The following is a 27,787-nucleotide window of genomic DNA, read 5'->3' as shown; positions in this document are numbered from 1 at the left end:
AAGAACTATGCACTCTGCCTGTGGAGCAGCAATCTGAGCTCTGACAGGAAAGGTTGACGGGGTGAGATCCGCAGAGAATAGCCACTCAAGCCTTTCGTGGTGGTGGTAGTGGTGGTGGTGGGTGGGGGGGTCATTTAATCAAGGTCAAATAAAGCACTGATTGTCGGATCTGAGCAAGAGGAAGAATTCATGTGGGAAACAGGAGAATGGAGGAAATGTGAAGAGCCGAGATCAGACAGGTCGCTGAGCGAGCTTCAAATAAAATACACGTATTGAGTGTGTGAGGGTTAAAAAACGGGGCAACCATTGGCGGAATTCATGGGTCCTGGACAGAAAAGATATTATTTTCCACCCAAAATACATAGCTTGATACAGCTATAGGATAACAAAAGCTGTTAGATTAAAACATAATCAGTCTTTCTGATTCTGAACATCCCCCAACAAACAAAGATATGAGATTCCTGCCCTCGCTGCCGACATTCATCCTTAAAGCACTTCCACACGTTTCAGCATTTGAAGTTAAAATGATTCTATAACTGGAGAAAAAAAATACATAGGGTGTTGAAAGTAGAATTCATATTTGGAGTTTTGACATTTTGTTAGTTCTGAGAACCACAATCATCACATTAGTCCTACCAGACATATTGGAGATATCAAATCAAGGCTGTTACTTTCGCTGCCTCTTTTCTCCTGGAGAGATTTCCTACACAGTTAATTTTCCGCCGTCTTTTTTCGCTACCTGACAAGCAGGAGAGCCCAGTGAAGGAGACGGTGAGAGTCAGTGAGACGGGGGCCCCTCGAGTGTATGAGATGGGAAGATCAAAGGAGAAGGTGAAGAGGGGAGAAGCAGAGGAAGGGCCGGACATATGCAAACAGGAAGGGAGAAATTGAGAGCCGAGCGGGGAGAGGAATTGGCTGCATCGTCGTGTTGTGATCTGTCAGCGTTGACAGCAGCTGAGTGGGGCAAACACGCATCTCCTGTGTCCCTGTGGTCAGTTTCCATGGAAACGCTATTCCTCACCCTTTACACATTTACTGTATGTTCGGCAGGCTCGCATTGTATTCCCAGCAGTCAGTGTCGTACAAATGGTCTGTATGAAAGAGCAGGGAACTAATAATGTCGTTCACATGGACTCTCGTGAAGCACGGGAGCGTCGGCTGACCTGCCGACGGCTCGGCCAAGCTGCAGCTCATCCTCTTTCACAGGTCTGAGGTTAGACCCACAGTTTGGCCAGCTGTCACGCAAGAGCACAATTTGGCTGTCGCTTGGAGGCTCAGATGTCGCTCTCTAACAAGCAGGAGAGCAGAGGCCAAGATAACGATCAGAGTCATTTGGAATAATCATTTCATTGAGTTTATGTTTGGGGAAACGCATCAGTGATCTCAAGGCCACCAGGTTCAACCCAGAGGAGAGTGTGGAGGTGAAGGGGAGCCCCTGCTGGTCAGAGCTGTAACAACAATCTGTGTCCTACTACAGGGGTCGAGGGGGAAGGACGCAGCTCTTTTATTTCAGAAAGAAATACAACACTGATGTAATTGACCTCCATCATACCTCATCTTTCATTCGGTGTAATGCAAGATGAGGTATGACGTAAGACTGTTTGCTTTATTTGCTGAATCAGCTGTGATAGGCTTCAGTTTGCTTTTGGACTTCAGTGAGTAGGAGATGACAAGTAGGTGTGATTCTGGAAAGAAGTAACTTGAAAATGTTGTCTGTTGTCTGTTGTCTATGTTTTCTCATTGAAGACAGTGTTATACACAATCTTGGGTTACCCTGGATTAAACACAAAAGAAACACTTTTGATACTTGTGGTATTGATGCAAATATTCAGTATTACATTGCACTGCGAGACAGATTCAAGCAATGATCAGGCTTGTTGAACTAGGTTGTCACAGGGCTATCATTTGTGGATTAAGGTCCCATACTGATAATAGAACATCTGTCTATTAACTCACCAATGAGAAAGCTGCATAAAATCCCAAAGGAGGCTTCTTATCGCAAGCCAGGTTCACGTTCTTTCTTCTCCCTCTTTGGTTTTTATGGTTCGGGTTATACATATATTAATTGCAAGGAATCCATTTGCTTTGTTTTACTGTTTACAATAATAATCATGCAAATGGCTGACTCATGCTGACAGCATTTTGTGTTTGAATATATCCATTTTCTCATAGTCTAAAAAAAGGATTGTCATTATGGAGTTTGCCTCCAACAAAACTTGTTGAACGCAAAGTCCAGCTTGTGGCATTTTGCTGTCTGTAGGCGTCATCGGACCCTCTTAGTTGTTTCCTCGAGCTGACGGAAATCTGTTGACTTGGGGGTGTCTCTTTGTAGCCTAAATTGATTGATTTAAACTGTCAGCCCATCAGCTCAGCATGATACAGGAGCACTTGGCGAGCTCACAAACTGTAAAGTGTAATGCAATCCTCTGACTGGAATGCAAAGTCTAGACTGACGTTAGATCCGTCTCCATCGATGTGTTGTCGAGATCACAGTGCCTGTCTGTCTGTATAATGCTTGGGCATGTTCAGCTTGGGTAATTAAACACTCGGTTCTAAACCCGCCATTACGGAGCGGCAAAGATGTGGACGTTGTCCAGTGATGGTGAGGTTCATGCTGCATTAACCCCTGCCATCAGGCTCAGTCTGGATGTGTTGATATCAAGCCTGAAAGCAGCCAACAACCTCCAGTGAAAGCTTGTCACAGGGTTGATGTAGGACGCCACCCTTCTGTTATTGCTTGGGAAGCATGTCAGTGCCTCTAAACACTTTTTCCAAAGCTAGGGGTGTTTTGACATCAATTATAGTGATGGATGACTGAGGAAAAAAAACAAAAAAAAAACACATACGCACAGATGACCACCACGTCTCCCACCTCTGCTCCCGTCCTTTCATTACTCACGGCCTTCAACCCCCTTCACCAGAAGTTTAAATTCACTTTCATTTGCCCTCATGAATGTTATCCACTCTGTTTGTCCCACATTAGTGTTGGTAAATAAATGTCCTTTCTGTGTGCCGATTGGCTGCAAAGACGCCCATGACCTCCACCAGCCGTGTTCTGAGCCCCCGCATACCATCAAACACTTCCTTGTGTGGTTGCCAAATCAGCTTGTCGTTTCCACAGTTGACCGTGAGAGTTTGAAAAGTCAGTTTAATGTTTAACTTGCCAAACTACCATGTGGGATTCGTGCGTGTGCGTGTGCGTGTGCGTGTGCGTGTGCGTGTGTGTGTGTGTGTGTGTGTGTGTGTGTGTGTGTGTGTGTGTGTGTGTGTCATTTCCCTTCCAGAAATGTATGCACAGTGAAGGTGGCTTTATACAGTATACTATATGTATATATGTATTCCGCTGTGTGCATGGATGTGCATTGGATGGGATGTGTGTGTGTGTGTGTGTGTGTGTGTGTGTGTGTGTGTGTGTGTGTGTGTGTGTGTGTGTGTGTGTGTGTGTGTGTGTGTGTGTGTGTGTGTGTGTGTGTGTGTGTGTGTGTGTGTGTGTGTGTGTGTGTGTGTGTGAAAAAGCACAACCGAAAAGTCGCCACAGCGTTCCTCCGATCTAGTTGAGCAGATTTATGTGACACCAATTTGTACTGTGACCTTTACAAATCTACTTCCTATTAAGCACAGTAGATTCTTCAGGTGACCTTACCTTGACGTTGAGCTGAAGTACACTTACAAGGACATACAGTGTTATTATGAGAGCTGTAAATAGGAAAATAAATCAAGTCTGTCCTTGCAAACTTGTGTTTTTCTCCTTCGTTACAGTTCAGTTTGACGGTGTGGAGAAGTCGCGGATGTCGCCCACCAAGGATGGAAAGACTCGGCCGCTGCAGCGGCACTCGAGCAGCTGCCTGGTTAACACCAAGATGGCGTCACTGGAGCACAGCAGCTCGTCCCTCGGAGAGCGGATTGACCCCACCATGCCCCTGGAGAGCCAGTTGTGAGTCATATTTTGACATTTGTTTGTCACGTCTTCAGTTTCTCCTCACACCCCTTCGGTCCTTGTGCACAGTTTCTTTTCATGCCATTTGATTTATAGTGTTGTGTGTTTAACTCTCCTTCCATCTGTCTCCCCTCCTTCAGTTGGTACCACGGAGCCATCAGCCGAACAGACGCGGAGTCTTTGCTCAGACTGTGTAAGGAGGCCAGCTACCTTGTCAGAAACAGCGAGACCAGCAAGAACGACTACTCCCTCTCCCTGAAGTAAGGCCAACACACAAAGTAATAACAGTTTAGCTTTGATTTGTCATCAAGAAAGTCCATCGTCTGTAGCAGTTTCACCCCGACCGAGGCACCGGAGCCGGCTAAAGGCAGCATCCACCCTACGCAGGTCACGAGGCTAATAGAGAAGCACATGTTCACACACGTTCACACCGATACACTAAACACCTGACCCGACGCCTTGTAAAACATACAAACCACACAAAATGTCCCAAAATCCAGCCCTGGATTTCTTTCTTTGATTTGTTCATCCTTGTTCAGAGTCGATGATCTTCTTAATTCAGTCCTTCCTGAGAGCACAATAATAACTAATACATCACTCTTTTAACTGCAGTGTCAAGAAATTCCCCAATATTCTTTTGTTCTTTAAGCATTTTAGCTCATAAATTACAACTCAATATATCACTGATGGAGAATTTTTACTCTGTTTGCTCGATCGCTCCATACTGAACCCCTCTTCTTTCTTTCTTCAATCCTTATATTCCTACGCTGACATCCCTAATAGGCTTTACCATGAATTTAACTCCCAGACCTTTTATGGTAATGTAACTAAAAAGTAAAATAAACTACTAGAAAGCAGAGGAATTGTGTTTTTCACCCATATAGAGGTCCTTACAGTGCTCCGAGGACCTTAACGGTGAATGACTGCCAGTTATTGAAAGTAAAAGTTTTCTTGGACAACGGGGCAGAAGGACTGACTTGTTTCACATTTGTTTGACAATTCTACGACAATTAAATTAAATTAAATTAAATTAAGGCGGTAGTCATAAGTAAGTTGTAAGGACTCACCGTCACGTCATTGTTGTTTTTAATCCACCTTTTATATCATTAAACTGCTACTATGCAGTTGTGAGATATTAAAATAGCTACATATGCCATCCTAACGTTTACAATTAGGATTTTAACTTGGCTTTGTTTGACTTGTACAATAATCTATGGAGGTAAATGTCTTGGCTGCAACAGATTCACGCCGTCCAGTGCTGACTCCTCCTGTACTGTATGGTAATCACTTTCACCCTTCAGACCTCTTTCTCCCACCTACCGTCCGTCCTTCTCCACCTCGTCCTCCAGCCCACCTTGGTAACCCCTGTCACAGCGTTGTGCTTCCTGATTTGCTGATGTGCCCACAACTGAGTTACTGCCGCCTTTTTTCATCGGCAACCCCTGACCCCTGCCGCGCCCAGCGGAGGGTTGAAATGAAGAGGCTCTGATTGGTTGAGAGGAGTCTGACGTTTGATGGAGGCGTCACGGAGGCGATGCCCTCCTTTGACTGGGAATGTGCGGCTTAGGTGGTGTTTTGTTTTGAGGATTTTCTCGACCGGGTGTCGGGACCGGGCGCCATGGCAACAGTGTCAGAAACATTACAGGAAATCTGTAACACCTGAGAAAGCTTTTCAGACCCACGGTGGTTATTGCACCTCACCTCTCACCTGTGGTATCTCTGGACCTTTGTGACAAAAGATGTGTTCGCATGTCTTCACCTGCTCCTGAGGTCCAACAGCGGGATTCACAGGTACTTTGATGAGCATCTTACAATGAAGCTCATCGTGCTAGAGTCTTGGAAAGTCCATCTCTGTTTGCTGCTTCCCTACTTTGCTTCACGCGGCAGGAGCTGACGGCCTGTTCAGCTTTCTGTCTCGCTTGACTGATTGTCTGCTTGTGATGCTTTTTTTCTTTTCTCTCTCTCATTGGCTGATGAAAATACTTTCAAACTGCTGACCCGATGCACTCAACTGCATCCGCAGAAATACAAATATGTAGTGAGTTAACGCGTGAATGATAGCTCCTTTGCTGCAGCGTGAGCATTTGGAATTGTTTCTTGCAAGAGCTCTTTTCGGAGCAAAGTGCTACTGAATAACAGCATCATATGCCCATTTTAATCCTGAAATACGCCAGCTAAGATTTATATTTATTTGCTTTGAGATTAGCTGGTCAACATGAAAAATCTCACGATTTAAAAAATATTGCTGGATAAATCTCAATTCTATGATTCAAAAATCGACTTCTAGTTTGCACCAACCTGCTCTTCTCCTGTGAACGGGTTTGGGTTTTTTTTTTTTTTAAATAAGAGAGAATTAATCTCTCAATCTCCTCCACCTTAGTGACAGAGGAGTTACCTGAAGCTGGGAAATGTACTTTCCCAAATGAAAGCGCAGATTGCAAGATTACACAACGGTGTGATGAAGACCTGACTATTTCCCTCAGACTGAGCTCAACCAGGCAAGAATAAAAGCCATATCAAGAAAAGTTTTGTTTGTTTTACTTGTGAGGTTAAATCACATTTAAACCTGTGGTTTCATTACACTCCCATCAAAAACATGCCCAGATGACCCCCCCAGAACAGGCTGCACTGTTAAAGCGAATGGCAGGGGAGAGCAGCGGGTAAAATGTTTTTGCTAATGGACCATTTTCTGATCTCATGACACCGGGCTTCACCGAAGGTCACGGCTTTCAGAAACCAGAAGCGAGTCGTTAGATGGTTTCTGTGACGCCTGTAATAACGGTTTGTCACGCTGGGAAGGAAAAGAGGCAAAAAGCCAAGCTGGGGAGATTGTTTGTGTGCAGCGAATGTGTTTCATATTTGTGACTCAGTGAGAAGTGCTGCATGATGTGGTGCAGATTTTGAACCATTACAAATACTATTTTTCCCCTCTGTTAGGTTTCTGGCAGCAGAGTCAAAGTCTTTATTTTTATTTTTATTTTTTTGAACCCTCTGAGAATTAGGATTAAAAGGTGTCGTTAGGACCTTAAGAAAACACTGTTAACACTTGGCAGGTTCAGCGATTGCTCTCTTAGTGTCTGGAGTACAAACGTTGGTGAGCTCCAAACAATCCATTTGGCTTTGATAAAAGTATGAATAGAGTACAGACTGAAACAGATCCTTGCAGTAGATCTTTATTAGACTGTAAAAAAAAAAAAGAGCCCCCTCCCCCCTTTATACATTTGTGAAATAATCATAAATTCCCACCTTGAAAAAAAAATCCCATCATATCATTCCCATGAGTGCATTTAGCCCAGCACGCGGCTTTGCAGGGGAAGTTGTTAAAAGTTCTGTTGCAAGATAAATGTCATAAAAGATCCCTCCATGCCATCTGTTCACATGTTTGCACCATCAATAGGAAGAACCACTGTGAATCGCCGACAGATTTCAAATGTTTTTTTTGTTTTTATGTCAGTCTAGAAACTGTGCCACAATATTGTTCAACACCCTTAAAGCTGAAAAAGACTTGATCTCCTACCATTAATAGAAGTCTGATTACCGTGTGTGTGTGTGTGTGTATTCATATCTGAACTCATAGTAGAAAATTCCTCTGTGTTTACTCTTCGCCTGCTGCGGAGCTGGCAGGAGAAAGAACCTGCAGAAGTTAACAAAAACAAAACTCAGGCAAATCATTTCCACAGAAAGTGTCTCCTGAAGCTTTCTGCTCCTGTGTGCGTGTGCTTTCATGTGTGTGTGTTTGCGTGTGCAAGCTCCGGCGTGTCACAGAACATCGTCCCGCGTCTGGCGTCTGGCGTGTGTCAGAAACAAATCTAGAAACCGATCAGTGCAGCTGATTTGGAGGAATGACAGGTGCCAGGACACTGCAGGCAGGAGGTGACTGCGAGTTCAAGCTCCTCACACACACACACACACACACACACACACACACACACACACACACACACCTCTGCCCCCCCTGCCTCCCAAAATGAGCGGGAAAATCACGGTGAAGATCCTCCATGTTGGGGGTTGCTGAAAAATGCATGAGGCCGTGAAGTGGCACGTGTGTGTATTGCATTATTGATAAAGACAGACGTCGCCGAGACCTCCAGCCTCGAGGGTCCTGCAGCCCGACGGAAAGCATTTTCTGTCTGTCCTGCCCTCCTAACCTCTCTTTGGGTTCAACTGCACCCACCCCTCCGCCACCTCTCCTTTTCTCACTCTTTTTTTTTTTTTTTTTATCTCTGTGGAGAGGAACCCTTTCAGGTGTTTGAAACACATTAAACCCTTCACAAGTCTTTCAGAGCACAGTGTCATCCCGTTTTGCACCTCATGAGAGCCGAGCACGGCGTGCAGCCACCGGCTGGGCCCAGAGATTGTTAGCCAGAGAGGAAAATCCATTCAAAAGAAACTGTTTGATGCCAGAGTGCACATGGAGAAACTTTCAAAGAACATCCCAACACATCTTTGCGTTTGTAATTCGACTCCTCTTCCAAGGACTCTTGTCTTCAGGATGGGGTGTTTTATGTGACACTGACAAGAAATAGGTGAGCAGAGCACAGGCCAATACTGGCTATTTTTACCTCATGCTAAAGAGTAAAAAAACCAAAAACATTTAGACAAATATGTTCCGCCACCAGGTTGGCTGTGCACCGGGACATGTTACCATAAACAGAGTTTTTCATTTATTTGTGAACAAATGTGATTTCGTCCGCAACTCTTTTTTTCAGCATTATTGATTCGAACGATCGGATTTCAAAGTATATTTGACAGATTTGGAAGGATTATTAAGTATATTTGACACAAAAAAAAACATAGGCGGCGGCTGATTTTGCTATAGGCGAAGTAGGCAGCTGCCCAGAGCGCAAACTCAACAGGGACGCACCGTGCACCAGCTCAGATACGGTCTTCAGGAATACGGTTTTCAGAAATGTATTTCTGAAAACAAATAGGCTGCGCAGTTCAAAAGTTAAAACGCTGCTTTGCCGTGTCGTCATGTTCGCAAAGAAGACCATTCTTCAACAAAGAAACAAAGCTATATGACACTATACTAAACATATATGGCCATATCCTAGATTTATGAAAAATAGATAATAAGAAGAAGAAGAAAATATCAATAAGAAAAAATTTGTACAAGTGCATTGTCCAGGATTTATTTTCTCCCAAAAATTCTGAAGTCTCATCCGTGGACGAGTTGTCCTACAATCCTGTAAATATGCCAGATTTAGCACAAGGCTAATTTCCATCCGTTGTCCCACATAAAACCATACAACGCTATAAACTTATATAAACCTATAAAAACAATATGGTAAAACAAAGACAAAATAAACAAAGATGATAAAATGTTGTTTTGACTTGAAAACTACAGCTACAGTCACTTTAACACATGTGTTCATGAAGTTATGGTCCTCTTGTGGATAACGAAGCTAAATTACCTGGAGAAAATATGCACAGACACAGAGAGAGAACTGCAAACTCGACACAAATTGTTGGAATTTTTTTTTTTTTTCTTGAAATTTTATTTGCTAAGCCAGCCAACTTTTACTTTCTGTTGTGAGCTCCAGAATGACAGACTCATACTTTTACTTGACATTTACTGCAAACTTTACTCGGCAACAACTACGAGTGTATTCGCAAAACTTTCTTCACTTTTTTTGGGAGGGGTGGGGGGGTGGGGTGCGTTTACACAATGCCAGTGTGCAGATCCACTGCCTCCGTGAAGATTTTATCCCGGCTCCCAAGGTGCAAAGATTCTTTCACGGTTGCGATTCCCTTCTGCAGAGACTGCCGGAGGCGGCGGAGCGCTCTTACTGCACATGCGCATATCTCCCCATGGTAAATAGTTCCTTCTGCTCATGCGCCAGTAAACAACATGCCCCCCCCCCAATAGTGGTATCGCTCGTGGTTCGTATTCTAGTTTGACTGTCCATATCAGTAGATTATTAGTTGAGACTCGATTCGTCATCAGCCAATACGAATGTCGGCTTCTCTCAATTTTTTTCATGTTGCTAGTGTATTGTTCTCTGCACACAGCGCCCTCCCGTGGCCCGGCATATTAACTACATCGTTGTCAGTGTGTCGGCTGCTGCAGTGTAAACACGACACTTTTAAAAACGGATTAGGTGCAGTGTAATTCTGTAAAATGTGGCTAAAAGGTGGAAGTGCTTCAACCTGCCATTCTGAGACTTGTTTAGTTCCACTTTATACGAAACTATGGACCCACTCGATATCTGATGGCCAGCGATGTTTAAAAGGGGTCATCGCCTCCTCCAGGGATCGCTGTCATTTTGTGGGATGACTTTGCTTTTCTGGAGCCATAGATTCATAACACTGAGAGCATCGTTCAGCCCCCAATCCAATATGCTGAAGGTGGAGATAAGCTGTCGGGCCGTCCGCGTGCTCCTCGGTTCAAATCAAAGTCATAAACCTCAATAAACAAGACAGCAGACCTCCCCGGTGAGATTAATCTTGATTAGATAAATAGAAGGCCACAAACTCTGGGATTTGATGACGCCACGAAGCCACAAAGGCGGCGTCCTCTCCAAAACAGCCTCGTATTCATTCTATCAACGCCGCCGCTGTTGTCCCGGTTTGTGTCTCTGCAGGACGGTAACATAATAAGCGGCTCTGCACGCCGACTTTGGGATCAGCCCGGGAATCTAAAAACGACGCTATTGATGTGTTTGCCTTTTTAAGTGTGGCTCCGTGTAACCTGACACCTCCCTCCTCGGCGCTCCACGTAGAAGATTCGTCAAATTCACTTTTGCAGGGCAGATGAGTTGTTTTTTTTCTCCTCCAAAATGAGCTCTCCTGGCACCACTTGACAGAGTCAGTGAGTCGGAGAGACCCGTGGCAAGGGAAATTTCTCATGCTCTCCTAAGATTGTGATGAACTCGTTAATGACATGCTCAAATATCAAGGCTGGAGGCGCCTTAATGGAAAAGCTTGATAGTTGTGTTTACTCCCCTTTTATTGCTCGGTAAGCTACGGCTTTTGTCATAAAAATAAAAAATAAAGAAAGAACGTTAGCGCTGACACATTTGGACTATTCTTTATCTGGTGTCATATAAAGTGCACAGCGATACGATGCTTCATGCCACTTCATCTCTTTTATCTCTACTAATAGCAATCACACTCATCTTAAATGCAGTCTAATCTGTGGAAATAGAGAATATTCTCTCAGATTTAAATGTGTCCTTATTCTTGATGTATGTCCTCGAATTGAACCCTGTACAGTCTTTTTTTTTCTTTTTTTTTTCTTTTTACCTCCTTCTCTGTGGTGTTATCTTTGTTCTGGTTTCTCCCTGTGCATCAGGGAGAAAATACATCCGCTGGATTTACGCGTGCAATTACCAGATAAGTAAAGAATGGACTCGCCTCACGTTCAAGGTGCCCAAAGCCAAGTTCTTGCTCCTGTTTTTCGTAGATAATGAGTGTAACTATAAATACATGTGTGTATTTACACTTGGAGAGCATTCACTCTATGTTAAAAAAAAAAATAATAAGAATGTAAAAACTTGTTCATTTCAGTTGCTTCAAAATTGAAAAACTTACAGGCCACAGAAGTTATAAACCCCATCACCAGACTTAACCACTGAGCTTTTCTTCTTTTTATTTATCTCATCGGACCAGAAATGTGTGCTCACGTACTCCTCCGTCAGAGTCGTATCCCCGCATCCCAGATGCATTGGTGGGATGAGTAACATCTCCGCTCCTTAACACCTCGCGTACGCTCACCCTGCATGTTACTCGTTCCCCGACGGGAATCCTGCTCACAACAACTTTGACACACGCAGAATGCAAAGTGCTGATAACAGCGGCTGGCCCCTTTTAGGTACCGAGGCAGGTTCACACATGTCATGCTTACTTGACATGTTAGTGAAAAATAGTAATCCTTGAGGGTGTTTTTTTTTTTTCCCTTCCCTTCAAAACATTACTATCCACATTTTTTGGTTTTGTTTACATTCTTGTTATAAGGTTTGCATTTGAAATGAGGAAACATGGTGGAGTGTAGAAAACACATGGTTCACTACATGTTGACCTTGGGGTTTTTTCTAATCACATCTTAACAGAAGCTCTTTCTTTAACCAAAATTCACAATAGTTTTTCTTTGCTGTATGAATTAGAATATCATTGTCTTGCCAAAACTGTCTGTAGCATCACCTAATCCCTAGAAAAAGTCATTTTCTTTTTCAGAGCTGAAGATTACAGGCATGCTGTAACATGTATTGATCAAGGGCGCAGAGGAAACACACGGGGAGCTTTTAATTTGCTGTGCATTTATTGCTGTAGCTTAAGTGATTTATCCTGGGGGTTCATTAGCCTCATCCTTATGCACTGCATGTAAAACCCAGCACCTTAAGCAACCGGCCTTTTAGCCGCGTCCCCGGATAGCTGTGAAGTTATCAGAGGTAATCCAGCTTTCAGAACATTGTCACGTACTGTAGGGAGCAGCTGCTGTGGGCGTAAATGAGACCGGGGATGTCGCAGAGGGTTGATCTGCAGAGAGTCCCATATCTTGAGGCTTTTAACATACTATTTCTCCTAAAATTAGTTTTTAAGCCAGACCGGTGGCATGGCTCCGGGGGACAAGGTTTACCTGTGAAAGGGTTGGTCCACCTCTTGGGTCAACACTTAAATATCTCAAGAGCTATTAAATGAATTCAGCACAAAGGCCCTATACTTTGATTGACAGACTTTATTTTTAACCAATACATTAGCTCACCACTGTAAAGTTTGACTTTTGGTTGTTTTTTTTCACACGTCCCCACATTGTGGATACGATGCAATTATTGACAAATCAATAACTTGATAATATCGAAAGTATGTGACAGCTTAGTAATGCCACTTCTTCTGTTGCACGATCAGGTGACTGTATCACTAACTCTGCCTTCAGAGTGTGAGATTTGGCAGTTTGCTCTTGCTTGTGAGGGACTCTCCTCCATTGTCATATTTACGGTTTCATCTCCTGGTTTCATGGTTTTCTGCTTCTTCTGCGGCCAAACTGAGGACAGATTAGATGCCAGTGACTCAACACGCCACCTCATGGTACAGAGTGGTGTTGCTGCGCTAGACTGGCGGGGCAGGTTTGTTTTGACAGATCTGAACCACAACATGGCTGACATTGTGACTGTTTCCTGACATTCTGCATTTCTTGTGTGTTTGTTTGAATAATTTCAACTTAAATCTTTTACTTGCTCGTGATAGTCACTTTACTCTGATCAGACATCTTCCAGCTAATCTTTTTTTCAGCTGCATTGATCCTGTTGACATGCAGTTTTGTACTTTGACCTCAGGTTTACCATCTTACCAGCTGCCGTTATGTCATGGAGTCTCGAGTTTTAGATTTCTCGAATATATCATTTCTGACACTTCAATATGCTGCACCATTGAAAGTGAAATATCTTTTATGTTGGGATCAACATTTTGTTCTGACCATCTCTCCCTGTCTCTGTCCATCTCCAGGAGCAGCCAGGGCTTCATGCACATGAAGCTGTCACGGACGAAGGAGAACAAGTACATCCTGGGCCAGAACAGCTGCCCCTTTGACAGCGTGCCTGAAATCATCCACTTCTACTCCAGTCGGAAGCTGCCCATCAAGGGCGCCGAACACATGTCCCTGCTCTACCCTGTGGCCATCAGGACACTATAGTGCTCTCGGAGCCCTGCAGGAGTTACAGGCTTGCAGAATTCTTCTGTCTGCCCCCTGTAGGTCCACGCTTTCCGTCCGTTCAGACGAGAAACCCGTGAGGCTCAGGGCTAGAGCAACAGTGGCATCCCAAACTGCTGATCCTGACTCACCTCACTGGCCGACAGAATCCAGACCTGTCTCGAAGGCCTACTGCATACTCGCTCATACATACAGACTCGGTGTTGCGGAGGTTTGTATTATTTTATTGTATTTTATTTTATTTATGACGGACATCTGCTTATCACATCAAAGACTGACTGTCTGAAGAGCATCATTTCATTGATTGTTGAGCTGATTACCCATAGCACTTAACACTCAAAGAGAAAGCAAGGTACAACAAAGTATTTGTCACTGGGAATCTTTCATCATAAGCTGTACCTTTTTCCTGTGAGTGCACATCGTGCCAATTCTGTTTAAGTTGCTCATTTGGCCAGGCTCTGCTGATACTGTAATTGTGTTCCAAAGGGGACTTGAAGATTACAAGGAGCCATTTAAGGAAAGCAACGTTTATGACGTTCATTGAGCTGTATTGTCCACATGGGCCTCATACAAGTGTCCAGGATATTGAATAATCCGGCTCGCGGATGAATGGTGCATCCCCAGCTGTGGGGAAGACAACAGGGCCTGTGAACTGTGCAGGCTTGATCTCTTCATCTTGTCATAGCCCGTCTTGTCTGCTATCCATCAGTGAGTGGGTGTGTCACACCAATGACAGTGTAAGTACCGCAGTGGTGAGACAGGCGGGGGGAGCGTGATGGATGGGTCGACCCCGTCTGACACAGTACAATTGGCCAAGGCTGGAGATCGGAGCCTGTCCAAATGGACCAAATTACCCCCACTACCCCAGCTTAGAATGGCTTTGCATCGGGAGAATGAAATATGCCTGCATTGTCTACCTCAGAAAATCCATTTCATTCGCCCATCTGCAGATCAATAGGTACAATGGGATTGCAGATATCGATCCGCTCTCCCCCTCGACATTCCCGAACCCCTTAAAAAAAAATGTCATCGGTTTAAGGAACATGTTTTTTGAATACAGTTAACCTGGGATTTCTTTTTCTATTAAAAAAAAAAAAAAAAAGACTTTTTTTCAGATCAGCAATTGTATGTATAGTCACTATTATAATACTGTGTGATGTCAGTAACAAATGTTTGGTTAATGCCTTATAATGCATGGGTCAAATCAGTCCGCTAGATCCGCTGATTTCCAGTTCTGCTTTTAACAATTGTTCTGTGACTGTAATTTATTCTGGGGTAATTATTACTGATGTGTTACTCCTTTGTGACTGGCCCGTGCCCCCCTCCCCCCTCGTCCTGTACCCCCCCCCCCCCCCCCCCCCCTTTCCCCCTTAATGTTCTGTGCTGATGTGATTGTGTTTTGGGGACAACTCCACCCACCTCTTATTTTCATTTTCTTATTTTTTTATTTGCAGTGGTGCTTTGCTTGTTTTTACTTGTTGTTTTCCAGTTCTGCACGTCAGTGCACGTTAGCTTTGGCCTCGCCTTGGGATGTAAGTCACTTGCCCCCAGCACCCCCCAACCCACCGGGGTTGCGAGGCAACGTGTGGGAGACGATGGCGGACAACCTCCCACCTTCCTACCCCAACATTGATCACAGTGCAGCCTTTCCAAACCAGATAAACACTTAACTTCAACCGCTGTAATGAAATCTCCAGACGCCCCTCAATACATGTGTGGTTGGGTGTGCGTGTGTCCGTCGCGCACATGTGTACGGGATTTGTATGTTTTTGACTCTGCTGGTACCTGTTGAAAGCTGTTGCTCCAAGCTTTTTCATTTTGGTTTCCTCCCTTCAACTCCAAAACAAAGAATTTGCCTTGTGACTCACTGATTTTCGTTTGTATTTATAAATTCTCTCATTACCACCTTTGATTTTAGCAGCTCAAAGGAAGAACATGTCAGTTTTATTTCCTCTCTGCAGCCTTTAGTTACGATCCTATTTCAGCTCACAGCATCTAATATTACTGACCAATTACAGTACAGCCAGAAAAAGCTGATTTGCCAACAGTAGCTGCACCGTGAAGCGGGCCTGATGAGCCTAATGCATGTGTGATCAGGCCCCTTCCGAGGAGGAAGCTTTTATCATTTTATGAGTTGCAAAAATCCAGTGGTTTCTTGAACAAATGTTGTGAGGAAGGTTTTCGTCTGAGCTAAAGCAAAAAAAAACAACCAAACAAACAAAAAAAATGACTGACACTTTAAGAAACTGATGTTAACAAGCATGACCACTGAATATACAAAGTCAAATTACGGTTTTGGCTTTGACTATCTCCGCTGTGCTCTATGCAACTATGTACTGCAGTCAGTTGAACGGGAAACGAGTTTGTGCCTCTGACATGTTTATGACAAATGTGATGGTACAAATTGTGCAAGATGTAATCAGCTGAGTGACATGATTAGTAAAAAAAAATTTAAAAAAGAAAACGAATTAATAAAAGAATAAGTAGGATGTATTCTGAAGTTTATTTAACTGGTGCAGCAAGTGCATCAGAGGATTCTGCCTCCTGGTGGCATCTACAGCTTTACTGAGGAACAGTGTGTTGTCAAAGTGGACCTATGTATTTCCCTGAGAGAAGATATCCTAAAACAAAATGCAAGTTTAAAAGAAGCTATGTGTGATGTATCATTTATGTCCCGAATGTTCGCTGTTGATTAGATCAAACAGTAGAGCGTCTTTATTTAGTTACTGCTGCTGATGAGTATTACTCTACGCGAGTAGAGAGCCTGAGCGTGATGGCCGTGCCGCCTGAAGAGAGGCCTTAGGTTTGGAAGAAAAAAAAAAAAAAAAGGAATCGAGGAGTGATGGGGTGAAGAAATGTAGAGGATGAAAAAGGGAGAGGTGAGGGGGAGGGATTTGCTGCAGTCGGCAGACGCACTCTTCACATTCGTATATTTGTATTTTGAGAACTTGAAAGAGCCTCCTTCTCCTCCCTCGGAAGTGTCTTAACTCGTGTGTGTGTGTGTGTGTGTGTGTGTGTGTGTGTGTGTGTGTGTGTGTGTGTGTGTGTGTGTGTGTGTGTGTGTGTGTGTGTGTGTGTGTGTGTGTGTGTGTGTGTGTGTGTGCGTGCGTGTGCACTGCTGTCAGCAGCCATCAGCCATTGACTTGTCCCGAGTGTCTCTTGTGTATCACTTTACTGTAGTAAAGTGGCACGTATGAGTTTTCTTTTGTGTACATTTTTTGTGCCACGTATGTATGCACTACTATAACATATCTCTGTACAGTCCCTCATGGCCAAATGTATATACTGAATGTATTGTATGGGGACTTAGAGGCATCGAGGTTCAAACTAAATAAAGTTGGGTTTATGAGTTTAACACGTGACTCCATATTTTCTGTTGTTTTACAGTTTTACAAAGAGCCGACACAATTATGAAGAAAGGGGGGGGGGGGGGGACCTGGTATCTCTGCTGTTGCCAGTAACCATGGTGAAGCCCTTCAGTAAATAGCAAAGAGCTACCATTGTTTGAGTCAAGGGCAGAGCGCTGAAGCTATTATCAAGCCAGTACTCCAGCACTTGTTGTCTTCTATTGATCCACTTTGTAGCACAGTCCTGTAATATATTTCCCCCCTTACTCACTCGCTCGCTCGCTCTCTCACTCACTCACTCGCTCACTCACTCACTCTCTCACTCACTCACTCACTCACTCATTCATCCCAGTAGCAGTTGTTTGATATACTGTATGCCAGACGCTTCCTTGACAGAGTGTTTGTTACATTCCGGGTCCTTCTTATCACACTCCAGGCCTTTGTTGTTGTTTTGCTGCTGTAACCGAGATTATAGCAGCAACATATCCGCGTATAAGCTTTTCTAATCCGTGCTGGATTTAATGGCGTGTAACTCGTATATGATTCAAGACCATTTTTTTTCATAAAGGTTTCTGGGCATTTCCTTTTGCTTGTCTGCACTATGTATAGGTAAAATACACATGTTATACATTTACGTTTTTCCTTAATAATCATTTTAAGGCAACAACCAGATGTCCAGTTGATAAACATTTTTTCTTAAGCCGATCACTTTCACCTTTAAAACCACCCAGCTCATGTTGTGTAGATCACCCAGGTGATAGCAAAACTGCTTTAGACCATCAACTCCACAGACCCCAGAGTGCCCTGTGAAAATAAGAACACTTGGTGTCTATTTAAAGTCCTGAAAGTTGTAAAGTGGAGACGTCCTTTGCAGTGGACTTGCACACATCGCAAATGCTCTGTTGTATTGGAATCAGGGTGTTTTCATCTTAAATCAGTGAATTCAACCATCAAACCTTTCCGTGTTGTTTGGATCAGAGTAGGATCCACCAGAATGTCTTGATCAGGTGTTTCCTATAGAATCATATAAATATTCTAACCTGAGGCAACCTGTTGGTCATCCTTCTTTGGACATTTTCTTCTTTTTGGTTTGTTGTTGCATTACCAGACATGCTGTGAGTCAGTTATGGAGCTTGTCACAGTTATCCATCTGTATATATTTACCCAATTCTGGGTTGCAGGATGCTGGAGCCAATCCCAGTTGAATATGGAAAAGACATGGTACACTGTGGACGGGTTGCAGGGCAAACACTGAAAGAGAAGACAGTTACTCACATTGACACCGACAGGTCATTTAGAAAGGAGAATGCTTTTCTTCTCTTTTTTTTTTTAACTGTGAGGGGAAAACAAAGTATCCACAGAAAACTAACTACACAGCAAGGCCCCCCGGAATCAACCCAGACTCAAACCAGCAACCGTAACCATACGTTCAGTGTTATTATCTTCACTGAGATGTAGTTTTCAGCTGAGGACAGCTGAGGTGTAGATATCTCACGCAACAGCTGTGCAAAATATGATTTCATTGCCTTCTTTTTTTTCTTTTTTTTTTTTCAAATTTGTTTCTTGGTATTTTCACATACATGAACAGGAAGGTACATACAATTAACAATGAGCACATAACAAAGAGGTGAGAAAGGAGAAAAAAAAGAAGAAAGAGAATCAAGCTCAAAAAACTAAAACCTGAAGGAAAAACTATGATTAAAAGGGAAACAGAAAGAGAGACAGTGAAAAGCAGTAGAGTTGGTCAATGTCAATAAATCGCCAAACATGTCAATAAAAATAAAAATTGAAATGTGTAATATGCTGTCAATCACTCAATGGATCTCCCGGAAGTCTACTTCTTCAACATATTTAAAGAAGGACTTCCATATACTGTGAAACTTACAAAGTGAGCCATTTGCAGATTTCCACTTTAACAGAATTAATCTTCTGGCCGGCAGCTTGACAGAAATCTATGGAGGTGCAGATGTAGTCGTGCCAAATAGTGCAGCCGTAGCATTTAGTTCAATAGGTTTCCCAGCAACTCTGGTAATAGAGTGAAAAACATCCTCCTCATAAGACCGTAATGTAGAACAAGACCAAAACATATGGGCATGTGTCACATACAGGGTCCACATCTTTATCATTGCCTTCTGAGCTTTCCAGCCAGACTTATGACACCGAGGCCTTGAGTCCGGCGTGACGTACTGCAGAGGGGAGTTTGCTCTGTGAAATCTCTAATCCCTCCCACTGAAAATCGCTTTCAGGACCGTTGATGAGTGACAACAAAACCTGCTTTCACTGAGAGAGATTTTGGCCACAAAACAAGTGGCAGACGTTCAGGATGCGCGCAGGCAGGGGGCTGATGAAAGGAAGTGTTGAACATTCGCAGCCTCTCGAGGCGTCTGATAGTCGACACAACGGCACACGCCGCCAGCTCAGCCAGGACAGCTCCTGACAGAAAGCCGGTGTCTGCGGCCACAGACCCACGCAACTGTGTGCAGACATGGCCTTTTTTTTTTCTTTTCTTTTTAACCTAAAACGTCCCTTTCCTTATCAAAAGTACTTACCGATTGTCATTTTCTTACTTATCTGTGGATTTTCGAACCTCGCCGCTCGATCAAATCCTCAACTTCAGTCAAAACCGAGGACTGTAAAAAGGCTTTTTTTCCCAGTTTTCCATCAGGCTCTCTCGGTTGTTCCTACCTGATCTTTGCGTCTCCCTCAGCTGCAGCTCTGTTCTCCTCCAGAAAAGCTCGATCAAGGGTTAAAGCACCTGGGATGAAATGCATCAAAGAAGCTTTTGTGGACAAAAAGTGCTGGTGAAAAAAAAAAGGGGGGGGGGTAAGAATAAAAGCTGGGCTTGAAAGCAATGAATGGACCACAAGGGTATAAAACAGCCCGGTGCCCATCAGACTCTCATTTCATATTCCGCTCAGTCACGTCCAGCAGAAAGCAATCTCAGGTAACAGACCTCATGTTAATAACACGTGAGTCGCCTCTTTCCAGAAAGACAAAAGCGGACGGAGGCCATTATGCCGACTCTGTCTTTTCAACCTGCCTCGGTGCGTCGGAGGATTTCATCTCCAGAGAACGGCGTTGGCATTGTTCAGCTCATCTGCGAGAGCTTGATTAGATGGGCTTTAACACCGTTTCAGAGAGCCCGGCGTTGATCAGTTCGGTTGGCGTCATATATTGGCCGCAATGACAGTGCGCAGAACCTCCCTCATTACCTGAATCCCCGGGTCGCTGTGGGAGTAATTGGGCAGATTTGCAGCAGCTTCAAAGCTCCAGACTGGATTCATTATGACGCCCTCCGACCAGTTGTTTAAGATATTTCCTCTTCGCTCAGATGTGGCTTTCTCAACTCAAATTGCCCTCACCGCACAGGCCTGGCAATATCTCAGAATTGAAGAAAAGCAGAGAAAGTCTGGAAAAATATTTGTAATGATACGATTCTCTGCTATTGGAAACTTCATGGATGAAGACTGGAGTGGCTTGAAGGCAGCCATGACACAACCCAGGGAGAGTTTCCAGAAGGATAAAGGTGAGCTAGAAATCTAGTGAGGAACCTCCTGGAGATTTTTTTTTAACGTCTCACAATGGTTTTGTGTTCCTTTGGTTTTTCTCATTGGAATGTGGAATCTTATTTGATTCTGTCAGACGTTTATAAATCCTGGCTGTAGTTTTTTAGTACCTTCACCGTAGTTTTCTTTCCTCTCGATGTACTGTATCAACTTTCCCCTTCAATACTTTTAAATTGTGTTACTGAACTATACTTTTTGTGTTTGCATGTAGTTGTTTTGGATGACCTTGACATATTTCCCCTCACAAAACGTCATGCCACAGGGTCATGGGGTCAAATGGCGAGTGCTAGCAGACGGCCTACTATATGTTCCATCAGGAGCGAAGACAAATATGTAAGTACCAACCTTTATATAGCTTTTTATTATTTTTCAAACACACAAAATGTTCGCTTTGCTTCACAATAATTTCACACTGGCTCTCAATGATTACACGTTGACTCACAAAGTGTTTCACATTCCCTCCGATGCAAAGGGAGAATTAGTCTGTTCTTTCCCATTGAGAGATTAGGTTGTTAGAGTCAACGCGTCCGACTGGTCATAACCCGAGTGGACTCAGCAGAGGGTTTGCATGGATCAGAGGGAATGTTAAAGATAGAGCAAAAAAATTGTCAGAGGGATGTGGATTTAAATATTCTTCATACAAATGAATGGCAAAGAAGTTCCTAAAAAGGAATTCCTTTTCAGACTGTTAAGCAGCTTCATTAAAAAGCAGAGAGAGAGTTGATGGCTGGATGCACCGTCCCTCTGTAGATATTTGAATACAATCTTCATTTGTAGATTGTTAGAGCATCACATGTGAAGAGGCAAGGCTTAGGAAAGAGCCACGTGGGTGAGGTTGAATTAAAAGTCGACAGGTCAATGCAGTTCATATGGAACATTGCAATTTCAAAGTCCTTTGAGATCACACACTGTGGACTCTATACAAACAACAAAGAGAACCTTAATACACTCGGTAATGACAAAGATCCCAAAACACATGCGTGCTGGCTTTCCACACACCATCGATCGTCTCCATGACAACTTCACACTGTGATTTGCAGCAGTAAAGCCCACAAAGCTTTAGATACAGTCAAAACAGCCAATATATGTGATATACTACAGTGAATATTACATCCGCTCCCCGAGCTCAGAGGCAATTGGAGCCACGAAAACAAAATCAAGTCCACATTGTTCTCACTTGGCTTCAAATTCCACTGGTTTTTCTCTCAGCAGTCGCAACTGCCTCCTTTTTAATTTGCTTGGAAGGCTATGCGACTTTTATTCACCATTGTTCAGTCGTGGAGCTGTGACACTGTCTCCATCAGCATAATAGAAATGCTTTTTTTTCTTTTTTCTTTTTAAATACCCTTGGAGGCAGTTGGAGGTGGAAATTGCCCGCAGGTGTGCGTGCATATAAAACGGTAATGGGGACAGACGGACACAAAGCGCTGTTTGGGTGCTGTGCTCATGAAAGGCCAATCCGCTGATTGAGCTGTCACATTCGCAGATGCAGTAATAAAACTAAGCAGGGCAATTATTGTAGATGGAGGACGGTAGGTATCCGAGGGGAGGGAGGAAAACACAATATGTCCTCCCCTAAAATACCCTGATGGGAGACAACGAGACAAAGCAAATGTATCTGCCTGTAATAAGGCCTCAGCTAATGGTAACAATGCCCTCAGACGCACAGCAGCAGCCTAGTGGGCGACAATAAAACTATCACCTTATCTCCTTTATGCCACTGTCTAAGCACACTGGCCTCTGTGAAAGATGACAGCTTTAAAAAATAAAAATAAAAAAAAGAGCATTTATCAAGACACATTAAGCAGAGGGCAGATCAAGAACTTGATTTTAAATGTAGGGAAAACACACCGGCAGCCTGTCTGCCTCTTTGAACGAAAACCAAGTGTGCCTTCGTAAAACTGTAGCTATTACAGCATTGCCATCTAGTGGACCAACCGGAGAATTACATCTACACGGTAAACGCTAGATTCAGTCTCAAACGAGTGAATGAGAAAACAAAGCTAAGAAAATACTATTTAAATTAGATCAGCACACAAATATAGAGATATTTTTTCAAGTAAAATGTACAGAGTAGTCAAATCTCCCAACTCAGTTGAGTTCTGATTTCTTACAACTCAGATTGGTAGATTTTTATTTATAGGTTTTTCCTGTGGTCTCTTTTTACCAAGAACCCGAGGAACTGTTTGTTCAAAAGAGTACAACTGCAGAATCCTAACCAGTTTTAGTTTGATACTTGTTTTAGTAAAGTTAAAGAAAGACAATGGGAAAAGAACTTTATTGCATGTGTGATAAATACAACATATCGACTGAGCTCTCATGTATATTGATAGCTCCTTTTTATCTCTTTTGTAAAGGCAATCAAACTTCATTTGTGTATACAATAAATAAAATGTATCATGTCACAGGACACACATTTTCCTCATCTTCTTCCCGTGCATTTACCATCTTTTCAAATCATTACTTATAAGGAACTTCAAACTGACAGTAATTAAAATCAAATCAAAAGGGTATTTCTTTTATAAATGGATTATAGTTTTAAGTGTAGCTCCACAAAAGTCCATTTTAACTAAACTTTTAGCAGGCTATGATGAGATTTTTTCTTTTTGAACATGGGGTCATGTATTTTGTTCAGTGTGCTAGAGTGGTAAACCATCATGCTGGGAAAGTACGATCGTCCCTCCCTGATGTTAAAACAATACAATATAGAGGATGTAGACAACAGGGCGATAGTCCCCCAGAAAGTTTAGATGCTCGTTTGTGTATTTTTTCCTTACATTGAAAGATTTAAATACTGAGCTAGGATACTAAAATTTCAATTCATCGTGGCACTAAAAACCATCTCACACATTTAGTGTTACATAACCTGTGGATTACCATTGTAACTTTGCCCTCCTAAAACAATTTGGAGACCCGCCTCTCATTTTTAAAACAGAAATCCATTGTGTCATCTGTTCATGTCATTTCCCACTTAGCTGGATGAAGGAAATTAATAAATTACACATTTTAGAATAATACTTAAAGCCAGTCAATTATACATTTAAAAAAACAAAAAACATCTGGAACTTTGCATATTCGGAGTAGCTCAGGATCTCCAAAGATAAATGGAAAGGAATTGTGTGTTGTAAGTTCTGGGTCTTGATAATATGAAATGCCAATAAAGGAGGACACAACAATAAATATGACATCTGCAACTGAACAAAAGAATCAGGTCAACATCATTCAAATTTATTACAAGTTCTGTCACATCATCAAAACAAAAGGCTACAAGTTGTCACCACCTCTGGAGCTCGGCTCAAATCGTTCCATTTTTATATTTACAGTTAAATGTGAACAATAAGAGCTTCGAATGCTGCGAGTCATAATTTCTTATCGTTTCTCTGCAGCAGGATGACCAGCGTTTTCTTTCTGCCCTCTTCGCCACAAAAGCCTCTTGTCTACCGGGGTCCAGCCTCAGAGTCCTGGGCCTCCGGCAAATATGAGCTCGAGGGCAGCCTGGATGTCTCCGTCTGTGGCCTGCAGCGCCCTCAGCATCAGCTCCTCGTCCTGGATCCCCATGTCCCTCAGCTGCTGCATCTGGGACTGCCAGCGGCCCTGCCAAGCGCAGAAAACACTGTCTGATACCAGTCTTTGGTTCAAAGGCTTCCCTCCCAGCTGCACTGGACCCCTGATACCCTACTTAGCATAAAAAGCCCGTTTTGAAGAGTAAAATTCCCCCTATGGCTCGAGGATGTGTGAGATTGTGTTTGGTGGCTCACCTGTAGAGCCGACATGTTGGTGGCTTGCAGAGCCTGCTGGAGCGCCTGGCTGAAGAGATCGTTACTGACTGGGGTCCCTGCTGGCATGGGAGCGACGCCACTGGAGGGGTCCGCCTTAACCAAAGACAGAAGGAAAGGAAAGGAGAAACAAAGGAGAGCGGTAATGCAGCCAGACTTTGCAGCGGGGGTCTCGTGTCTTCCAAAGGTGTCTTTAATGTGTAATTGTGTGCCTCACCTGGCTCGCCGTCGTTGGCGTGACGGCGCTGCTGTCGGGGGTGCTGGCGAGGGCCAGGGCCGTCGCCAGCTCGCTTTGTGTGATGGGCCGAGGGCCCGTGGCGCCGCTGTGGCTCAGAGATACGGGTCGCATCCCTGCCGTGACGCCACCTCTGCTGGACGGACCTGCTGGGCTCCCCTGTCACACACATCCAGACACACAAAATAAAATAACAACACAGCCACTGGCAACACGCTGATGGCCAATAGGTGAAGTCCAGTATTTACTTACGGACTGGAATTCCTCTTCGTCGTCAGACATCCCCTCAAACATGAAGCCCCCTGCCAGAAAACGGACAGTTTTATTATACTTTTTTTTTATATATATTTAAACAATTCAACTCAGTGACAAAAAAATTATTTGTCCCAAAAGGGGAATCAGGAAGCAGGCTGTACAGTTAAAATTAGTTGGTTTGAGAAAGGCTTAGCACAGAAAAATTCAATAAATAAAAGGCAACAATCCTGCATAACACCATCATGATCTCTTATAAGAACACAACTTGATGAGATCATTCCTTGTCCTACTGTAAACTCTGCCTACTTTTACCGAACCACATTTCTTGCGCACCTGGCATGTCGCTGTAAGAACTGGTGGACACGTTCCGCGATGAGCTGGCGCTGGACTGAGCAGGCATGCTGCCGGCCACCGAGTGCAGGACCAGTATGATGGCGTTGACGAGGGCCGGGTGAGAGCTGATTAATCTGTGAGACAAGGAATCAGACATTGAGGTATTCAAATGACTGTTTGCTTCAGTCAAGCATTACTCTCTCGAAAGAACTGTGACACAAAGAGGAGCTGCACTCACACGTCCAACATGTTTGGGTCTGTGAACTGCACAAACAGATCTTTATCTTGAAGCACACCTTGAGGTTTTAAAGGGAAACGTTAGCACATTTTGCCCGGTGCAGTGAGACTGCATAAAGAGGTGTTTTACCGTTATCGGGGTCTTACCTAGAGCAACTGGGTCGGATCTGAGGCCCGGTGTGGCTACAATGATCTGATCCAGAGACTCTTTATTCGTCAGCATTTTATATACCTGGAAAGTGGGAAAAGATGGTAAACGTACAGAAAGAAAAAGAGGCAATTGTTTCCTGTGGCATAAAGAAAATGTGGCAAAAGTAGTCATAAGGATTACATACAAACTCATTCATTCTGTTGCCCAAAGCGCTGCACAAAGCCAGAGTTTTCACATGCTGCGCATCAACTGAGAATCACCCATATGGACTTTGTTTTCCAATAGCTCCACTGCACGATCACACCAAAATTATATAGATTAATAGAATTTATAAAAAGAAACAATGACACTAAAAAGCAAAATATTACCATTGTGGTGGTTTTCATTAGTCTAGTTTTTCATTATATAGGCATATTTTACTGAATATTTGTTCATTCAAGAGAACTAAGTCTATGTCTGTACTTCACGCCCTGATTGGGGCTTTTCTCACTCTGCAATAAGCCCCATACCCTGGAAAACTCAAGCTAAACCCTCACGTCTTCGGTAGTGTCAAGAAATGAAATTATTCCCCAGAATTTAATCACAAATGTTGAGTTTGAGTTTGAGTTACCACTGAGAGAATGCACATAGAAAATGTAAAAAAAAAAATAGGTAAATATCTCAAATAGTTTACTCACCGAGTCTCTGTATGTAGAGTTAAGAGAATGAAGGGCAGCATTAAATAACCTGAACTCCCTGGCAGCAGTTGCTCTGTTTACAGGCTCTGGAATAAAAATTGAAAACACGCAGCTTCAGATTGTAGTCCAGTATCAGGAATCATTGCTTGAGTGAAACACAGGTCGACCTGCATTGCTCTCCGGCTCAGGCCAGGTCTTTTTGAGGACGTGAAGAGTGGATCCCGGTTGAATCCCGCAGGCGTCCAGCGTCAGCTCATCCTTGAGTCTCCGTCCACAATGAATCAGCTCTGGTGAACAAATTAACACACAAAACACTTAATCCTGAAGACTGATGAGAGAACTGAGCTGTCGACTATCTACAATGCGATGCACCAGCAGACACAAACCTATTAGCTCGGGATCGGGGATCGAGTCTGGGAGCTGAGCTGCTACGAGCTGTTTTAAAGTGGCGACTCTGTAGCCCCCGGGGGGAACGTCTCCCGGCATCATCTCTGGGAAGTGGAAGGTGGACTTGGGCTGATCCGCCAGCTTCAAGCATAGGTGCCAGTCTGAAGAGGTCATCATGTTTTCCTGGTGAAGCTGCACAACACACAAGCTTAGCATGGGAGACGACAACAAGAGCGACAACAGTTTCCGTCCAGTTGCTACATACGACACAAACACAACATGAGCCATACGATTATACTTGCAAGATTTATAAAAAAAAAAAAAAGGTAATATGATTGTTGTTGTCTTGATTCTTTAAAGGATATTTTCCATGCGATACTAGCACACCAACTCACCCCGAAGTTAGCGGCTCGCCGGTTGCTAAACAGAGACGTAAAATCTTTTCAATTAAACGAGTGGCTTTAGTCTGTTAGGGATGTTCAAGCCTAAATAATTCACAACACGAATCAGATATCGTTCATTTCAGGCGGGGAAAGCTGCAGACTTTATAAAAGAAGTGCACACTCACCCTTTGTTTACACTCGAACCGCTTCCTGGTTTTAGTCACGTGGTTCGCGGTGCGTTCATGATTTCCGACAGAACGTAGGACTTTTCACGCTGAGTCCTGCACTGCGTCTCACTGTAGCCTCCTCCTTTCACAAAGGAACAAATGTTAGGCCAGTTTAAGTTAAAGATGGACGGACATGTGTATACTATGCTCTGAAGGATGGCTACAGGTTCCATCCCAATTGAAAGTATAGTACTATAAGACAGGATAAATAATTCAATAGGTCCACCAAAAATCACAAGCAGGTCCCAATATACATTTGGATGGAGAGCTATTGCAGTGAGTGAAACTGGTGGTGGGGGAGAGACAGGGGTTCAATCGTAGTTTTTTTAATTTTTAATTTTATCAATAACTTTTCCAACGGCATATGTCTGGAGTGGCAAATTTATGGTTTGGAGCCTATTCCATTAAATAGGAAAAGCTCCATTAGCATTTTCCCAGAGAGTTTTATTCATCTTCTTAAAATGTGATTTACTGCTTGAGCACCATTGCCTCAATGACTTATGATGCAGCTGTTCAATGTATATTATTACATATGAAATGAAAGGCCTGTTTCGAAAATACAGTGAGTAGATCAATTTAAATGACCCCACAAAATGAAAAAAACCAAACTATTGAATATTAAATTCA

The 27,787-nt window shown here is 43.4% G+C and overlaps 2 protein-coding genes across 10 annotated transcripts in view; one reads left to right on the top strand and one right to left on the bottom strand.

The window, feature by feature from the left end:
• shf (Src homology 2 domain containing F) overlaps positions 1-14,671 on the top strand; it is a 106,555-nt gene extending 91,884 nt beyond the window's left edge. For all 3 annotated transcript variants that reach the window (XM_080493487.1, XM_080493486.1, XM_080493488.1), the window contains 3 exons: positions 3,760-3,934; positions 4,078-4,197; positions 13,382-14,671. In XM_080493487.1, coding sequence (XP_080349613.1) covers positions 3,760-3,934; positions 4,078-4,197; positions 13,382-13,568 — 482 coding nt within the window. In that variant the 3' untranslated portion in view covers positions 13,569-14,671. The remainder of the gene's footprint in view (positions 1-3,759; positions 3,935-4,077; positions 4,198-13,381) is intronic.
• A 9,035-nt stretch (positions 14,672-23,706) lies between these two features.
• LOC308126131 (ubiquitin-like protein 7) lies at positions 23,707-27,171 on the bottom strand. 7 transcript variants are annotated; one of them, XM_080490271.1, is made up of 12 exons: positions 27,119-27,166; positions 26,946-26,970; positions 26,550-26,742; positions 26,331-26,450; positions 26,164-26,249; positions 25,483-25,567; positions 25,337-25,394; positions 25,099-25,232; positions 24,763-24,812; positions 24,493-24,669; positions 24,258-24,371; positions 23,707-24,093 (listed from the first exon to the last, which is right to left on the bottom strand). In XM_080490271.1, exons 3-12 carry the CDS (start codon positions 26,725-26,727, stop codon positions 23,953-23,955), a joined length of 1,143 nt encoding a protein of 380 aa, XP_080346397.1. In that variant the 5' UTR covers positions 26,728-26,742; positions 26,946-26,970; positions 27,119-27,166; the 3' UTR covers positions 23,707-23,952. The 7 variants fall into 7 exon arrangements, with proteins under 7 accessions (XP_080346397.1, XP_080346400.1, XP_080346399.1 ...); XM_080490274.1 differs by having other exon boundaries at positions 26,550-26,807; positions 27,119-27,159; XM_080490273.1 differs by having other exon boundaries at positions 26,946-27,035; positions 27,119-27,157.
• Between the last annotated feature and the right edge of the window lie 616 nt (positions 27,172-27,787).

This window comes from Lipophrys pholis (genome assembly GCF_963383615.2).
Source record: "Lipophrys pholis genome assembly, chromosome: 2".
NCBI lineage: Eukaryota > Metazoa > Chordata > Actinopteri > Blenniiformes > Blenniidae > Lipophrys > Lipophrys pholis.
This window is presented reverse-complemented; position numbering and strand designations above follow the sequence as displayed.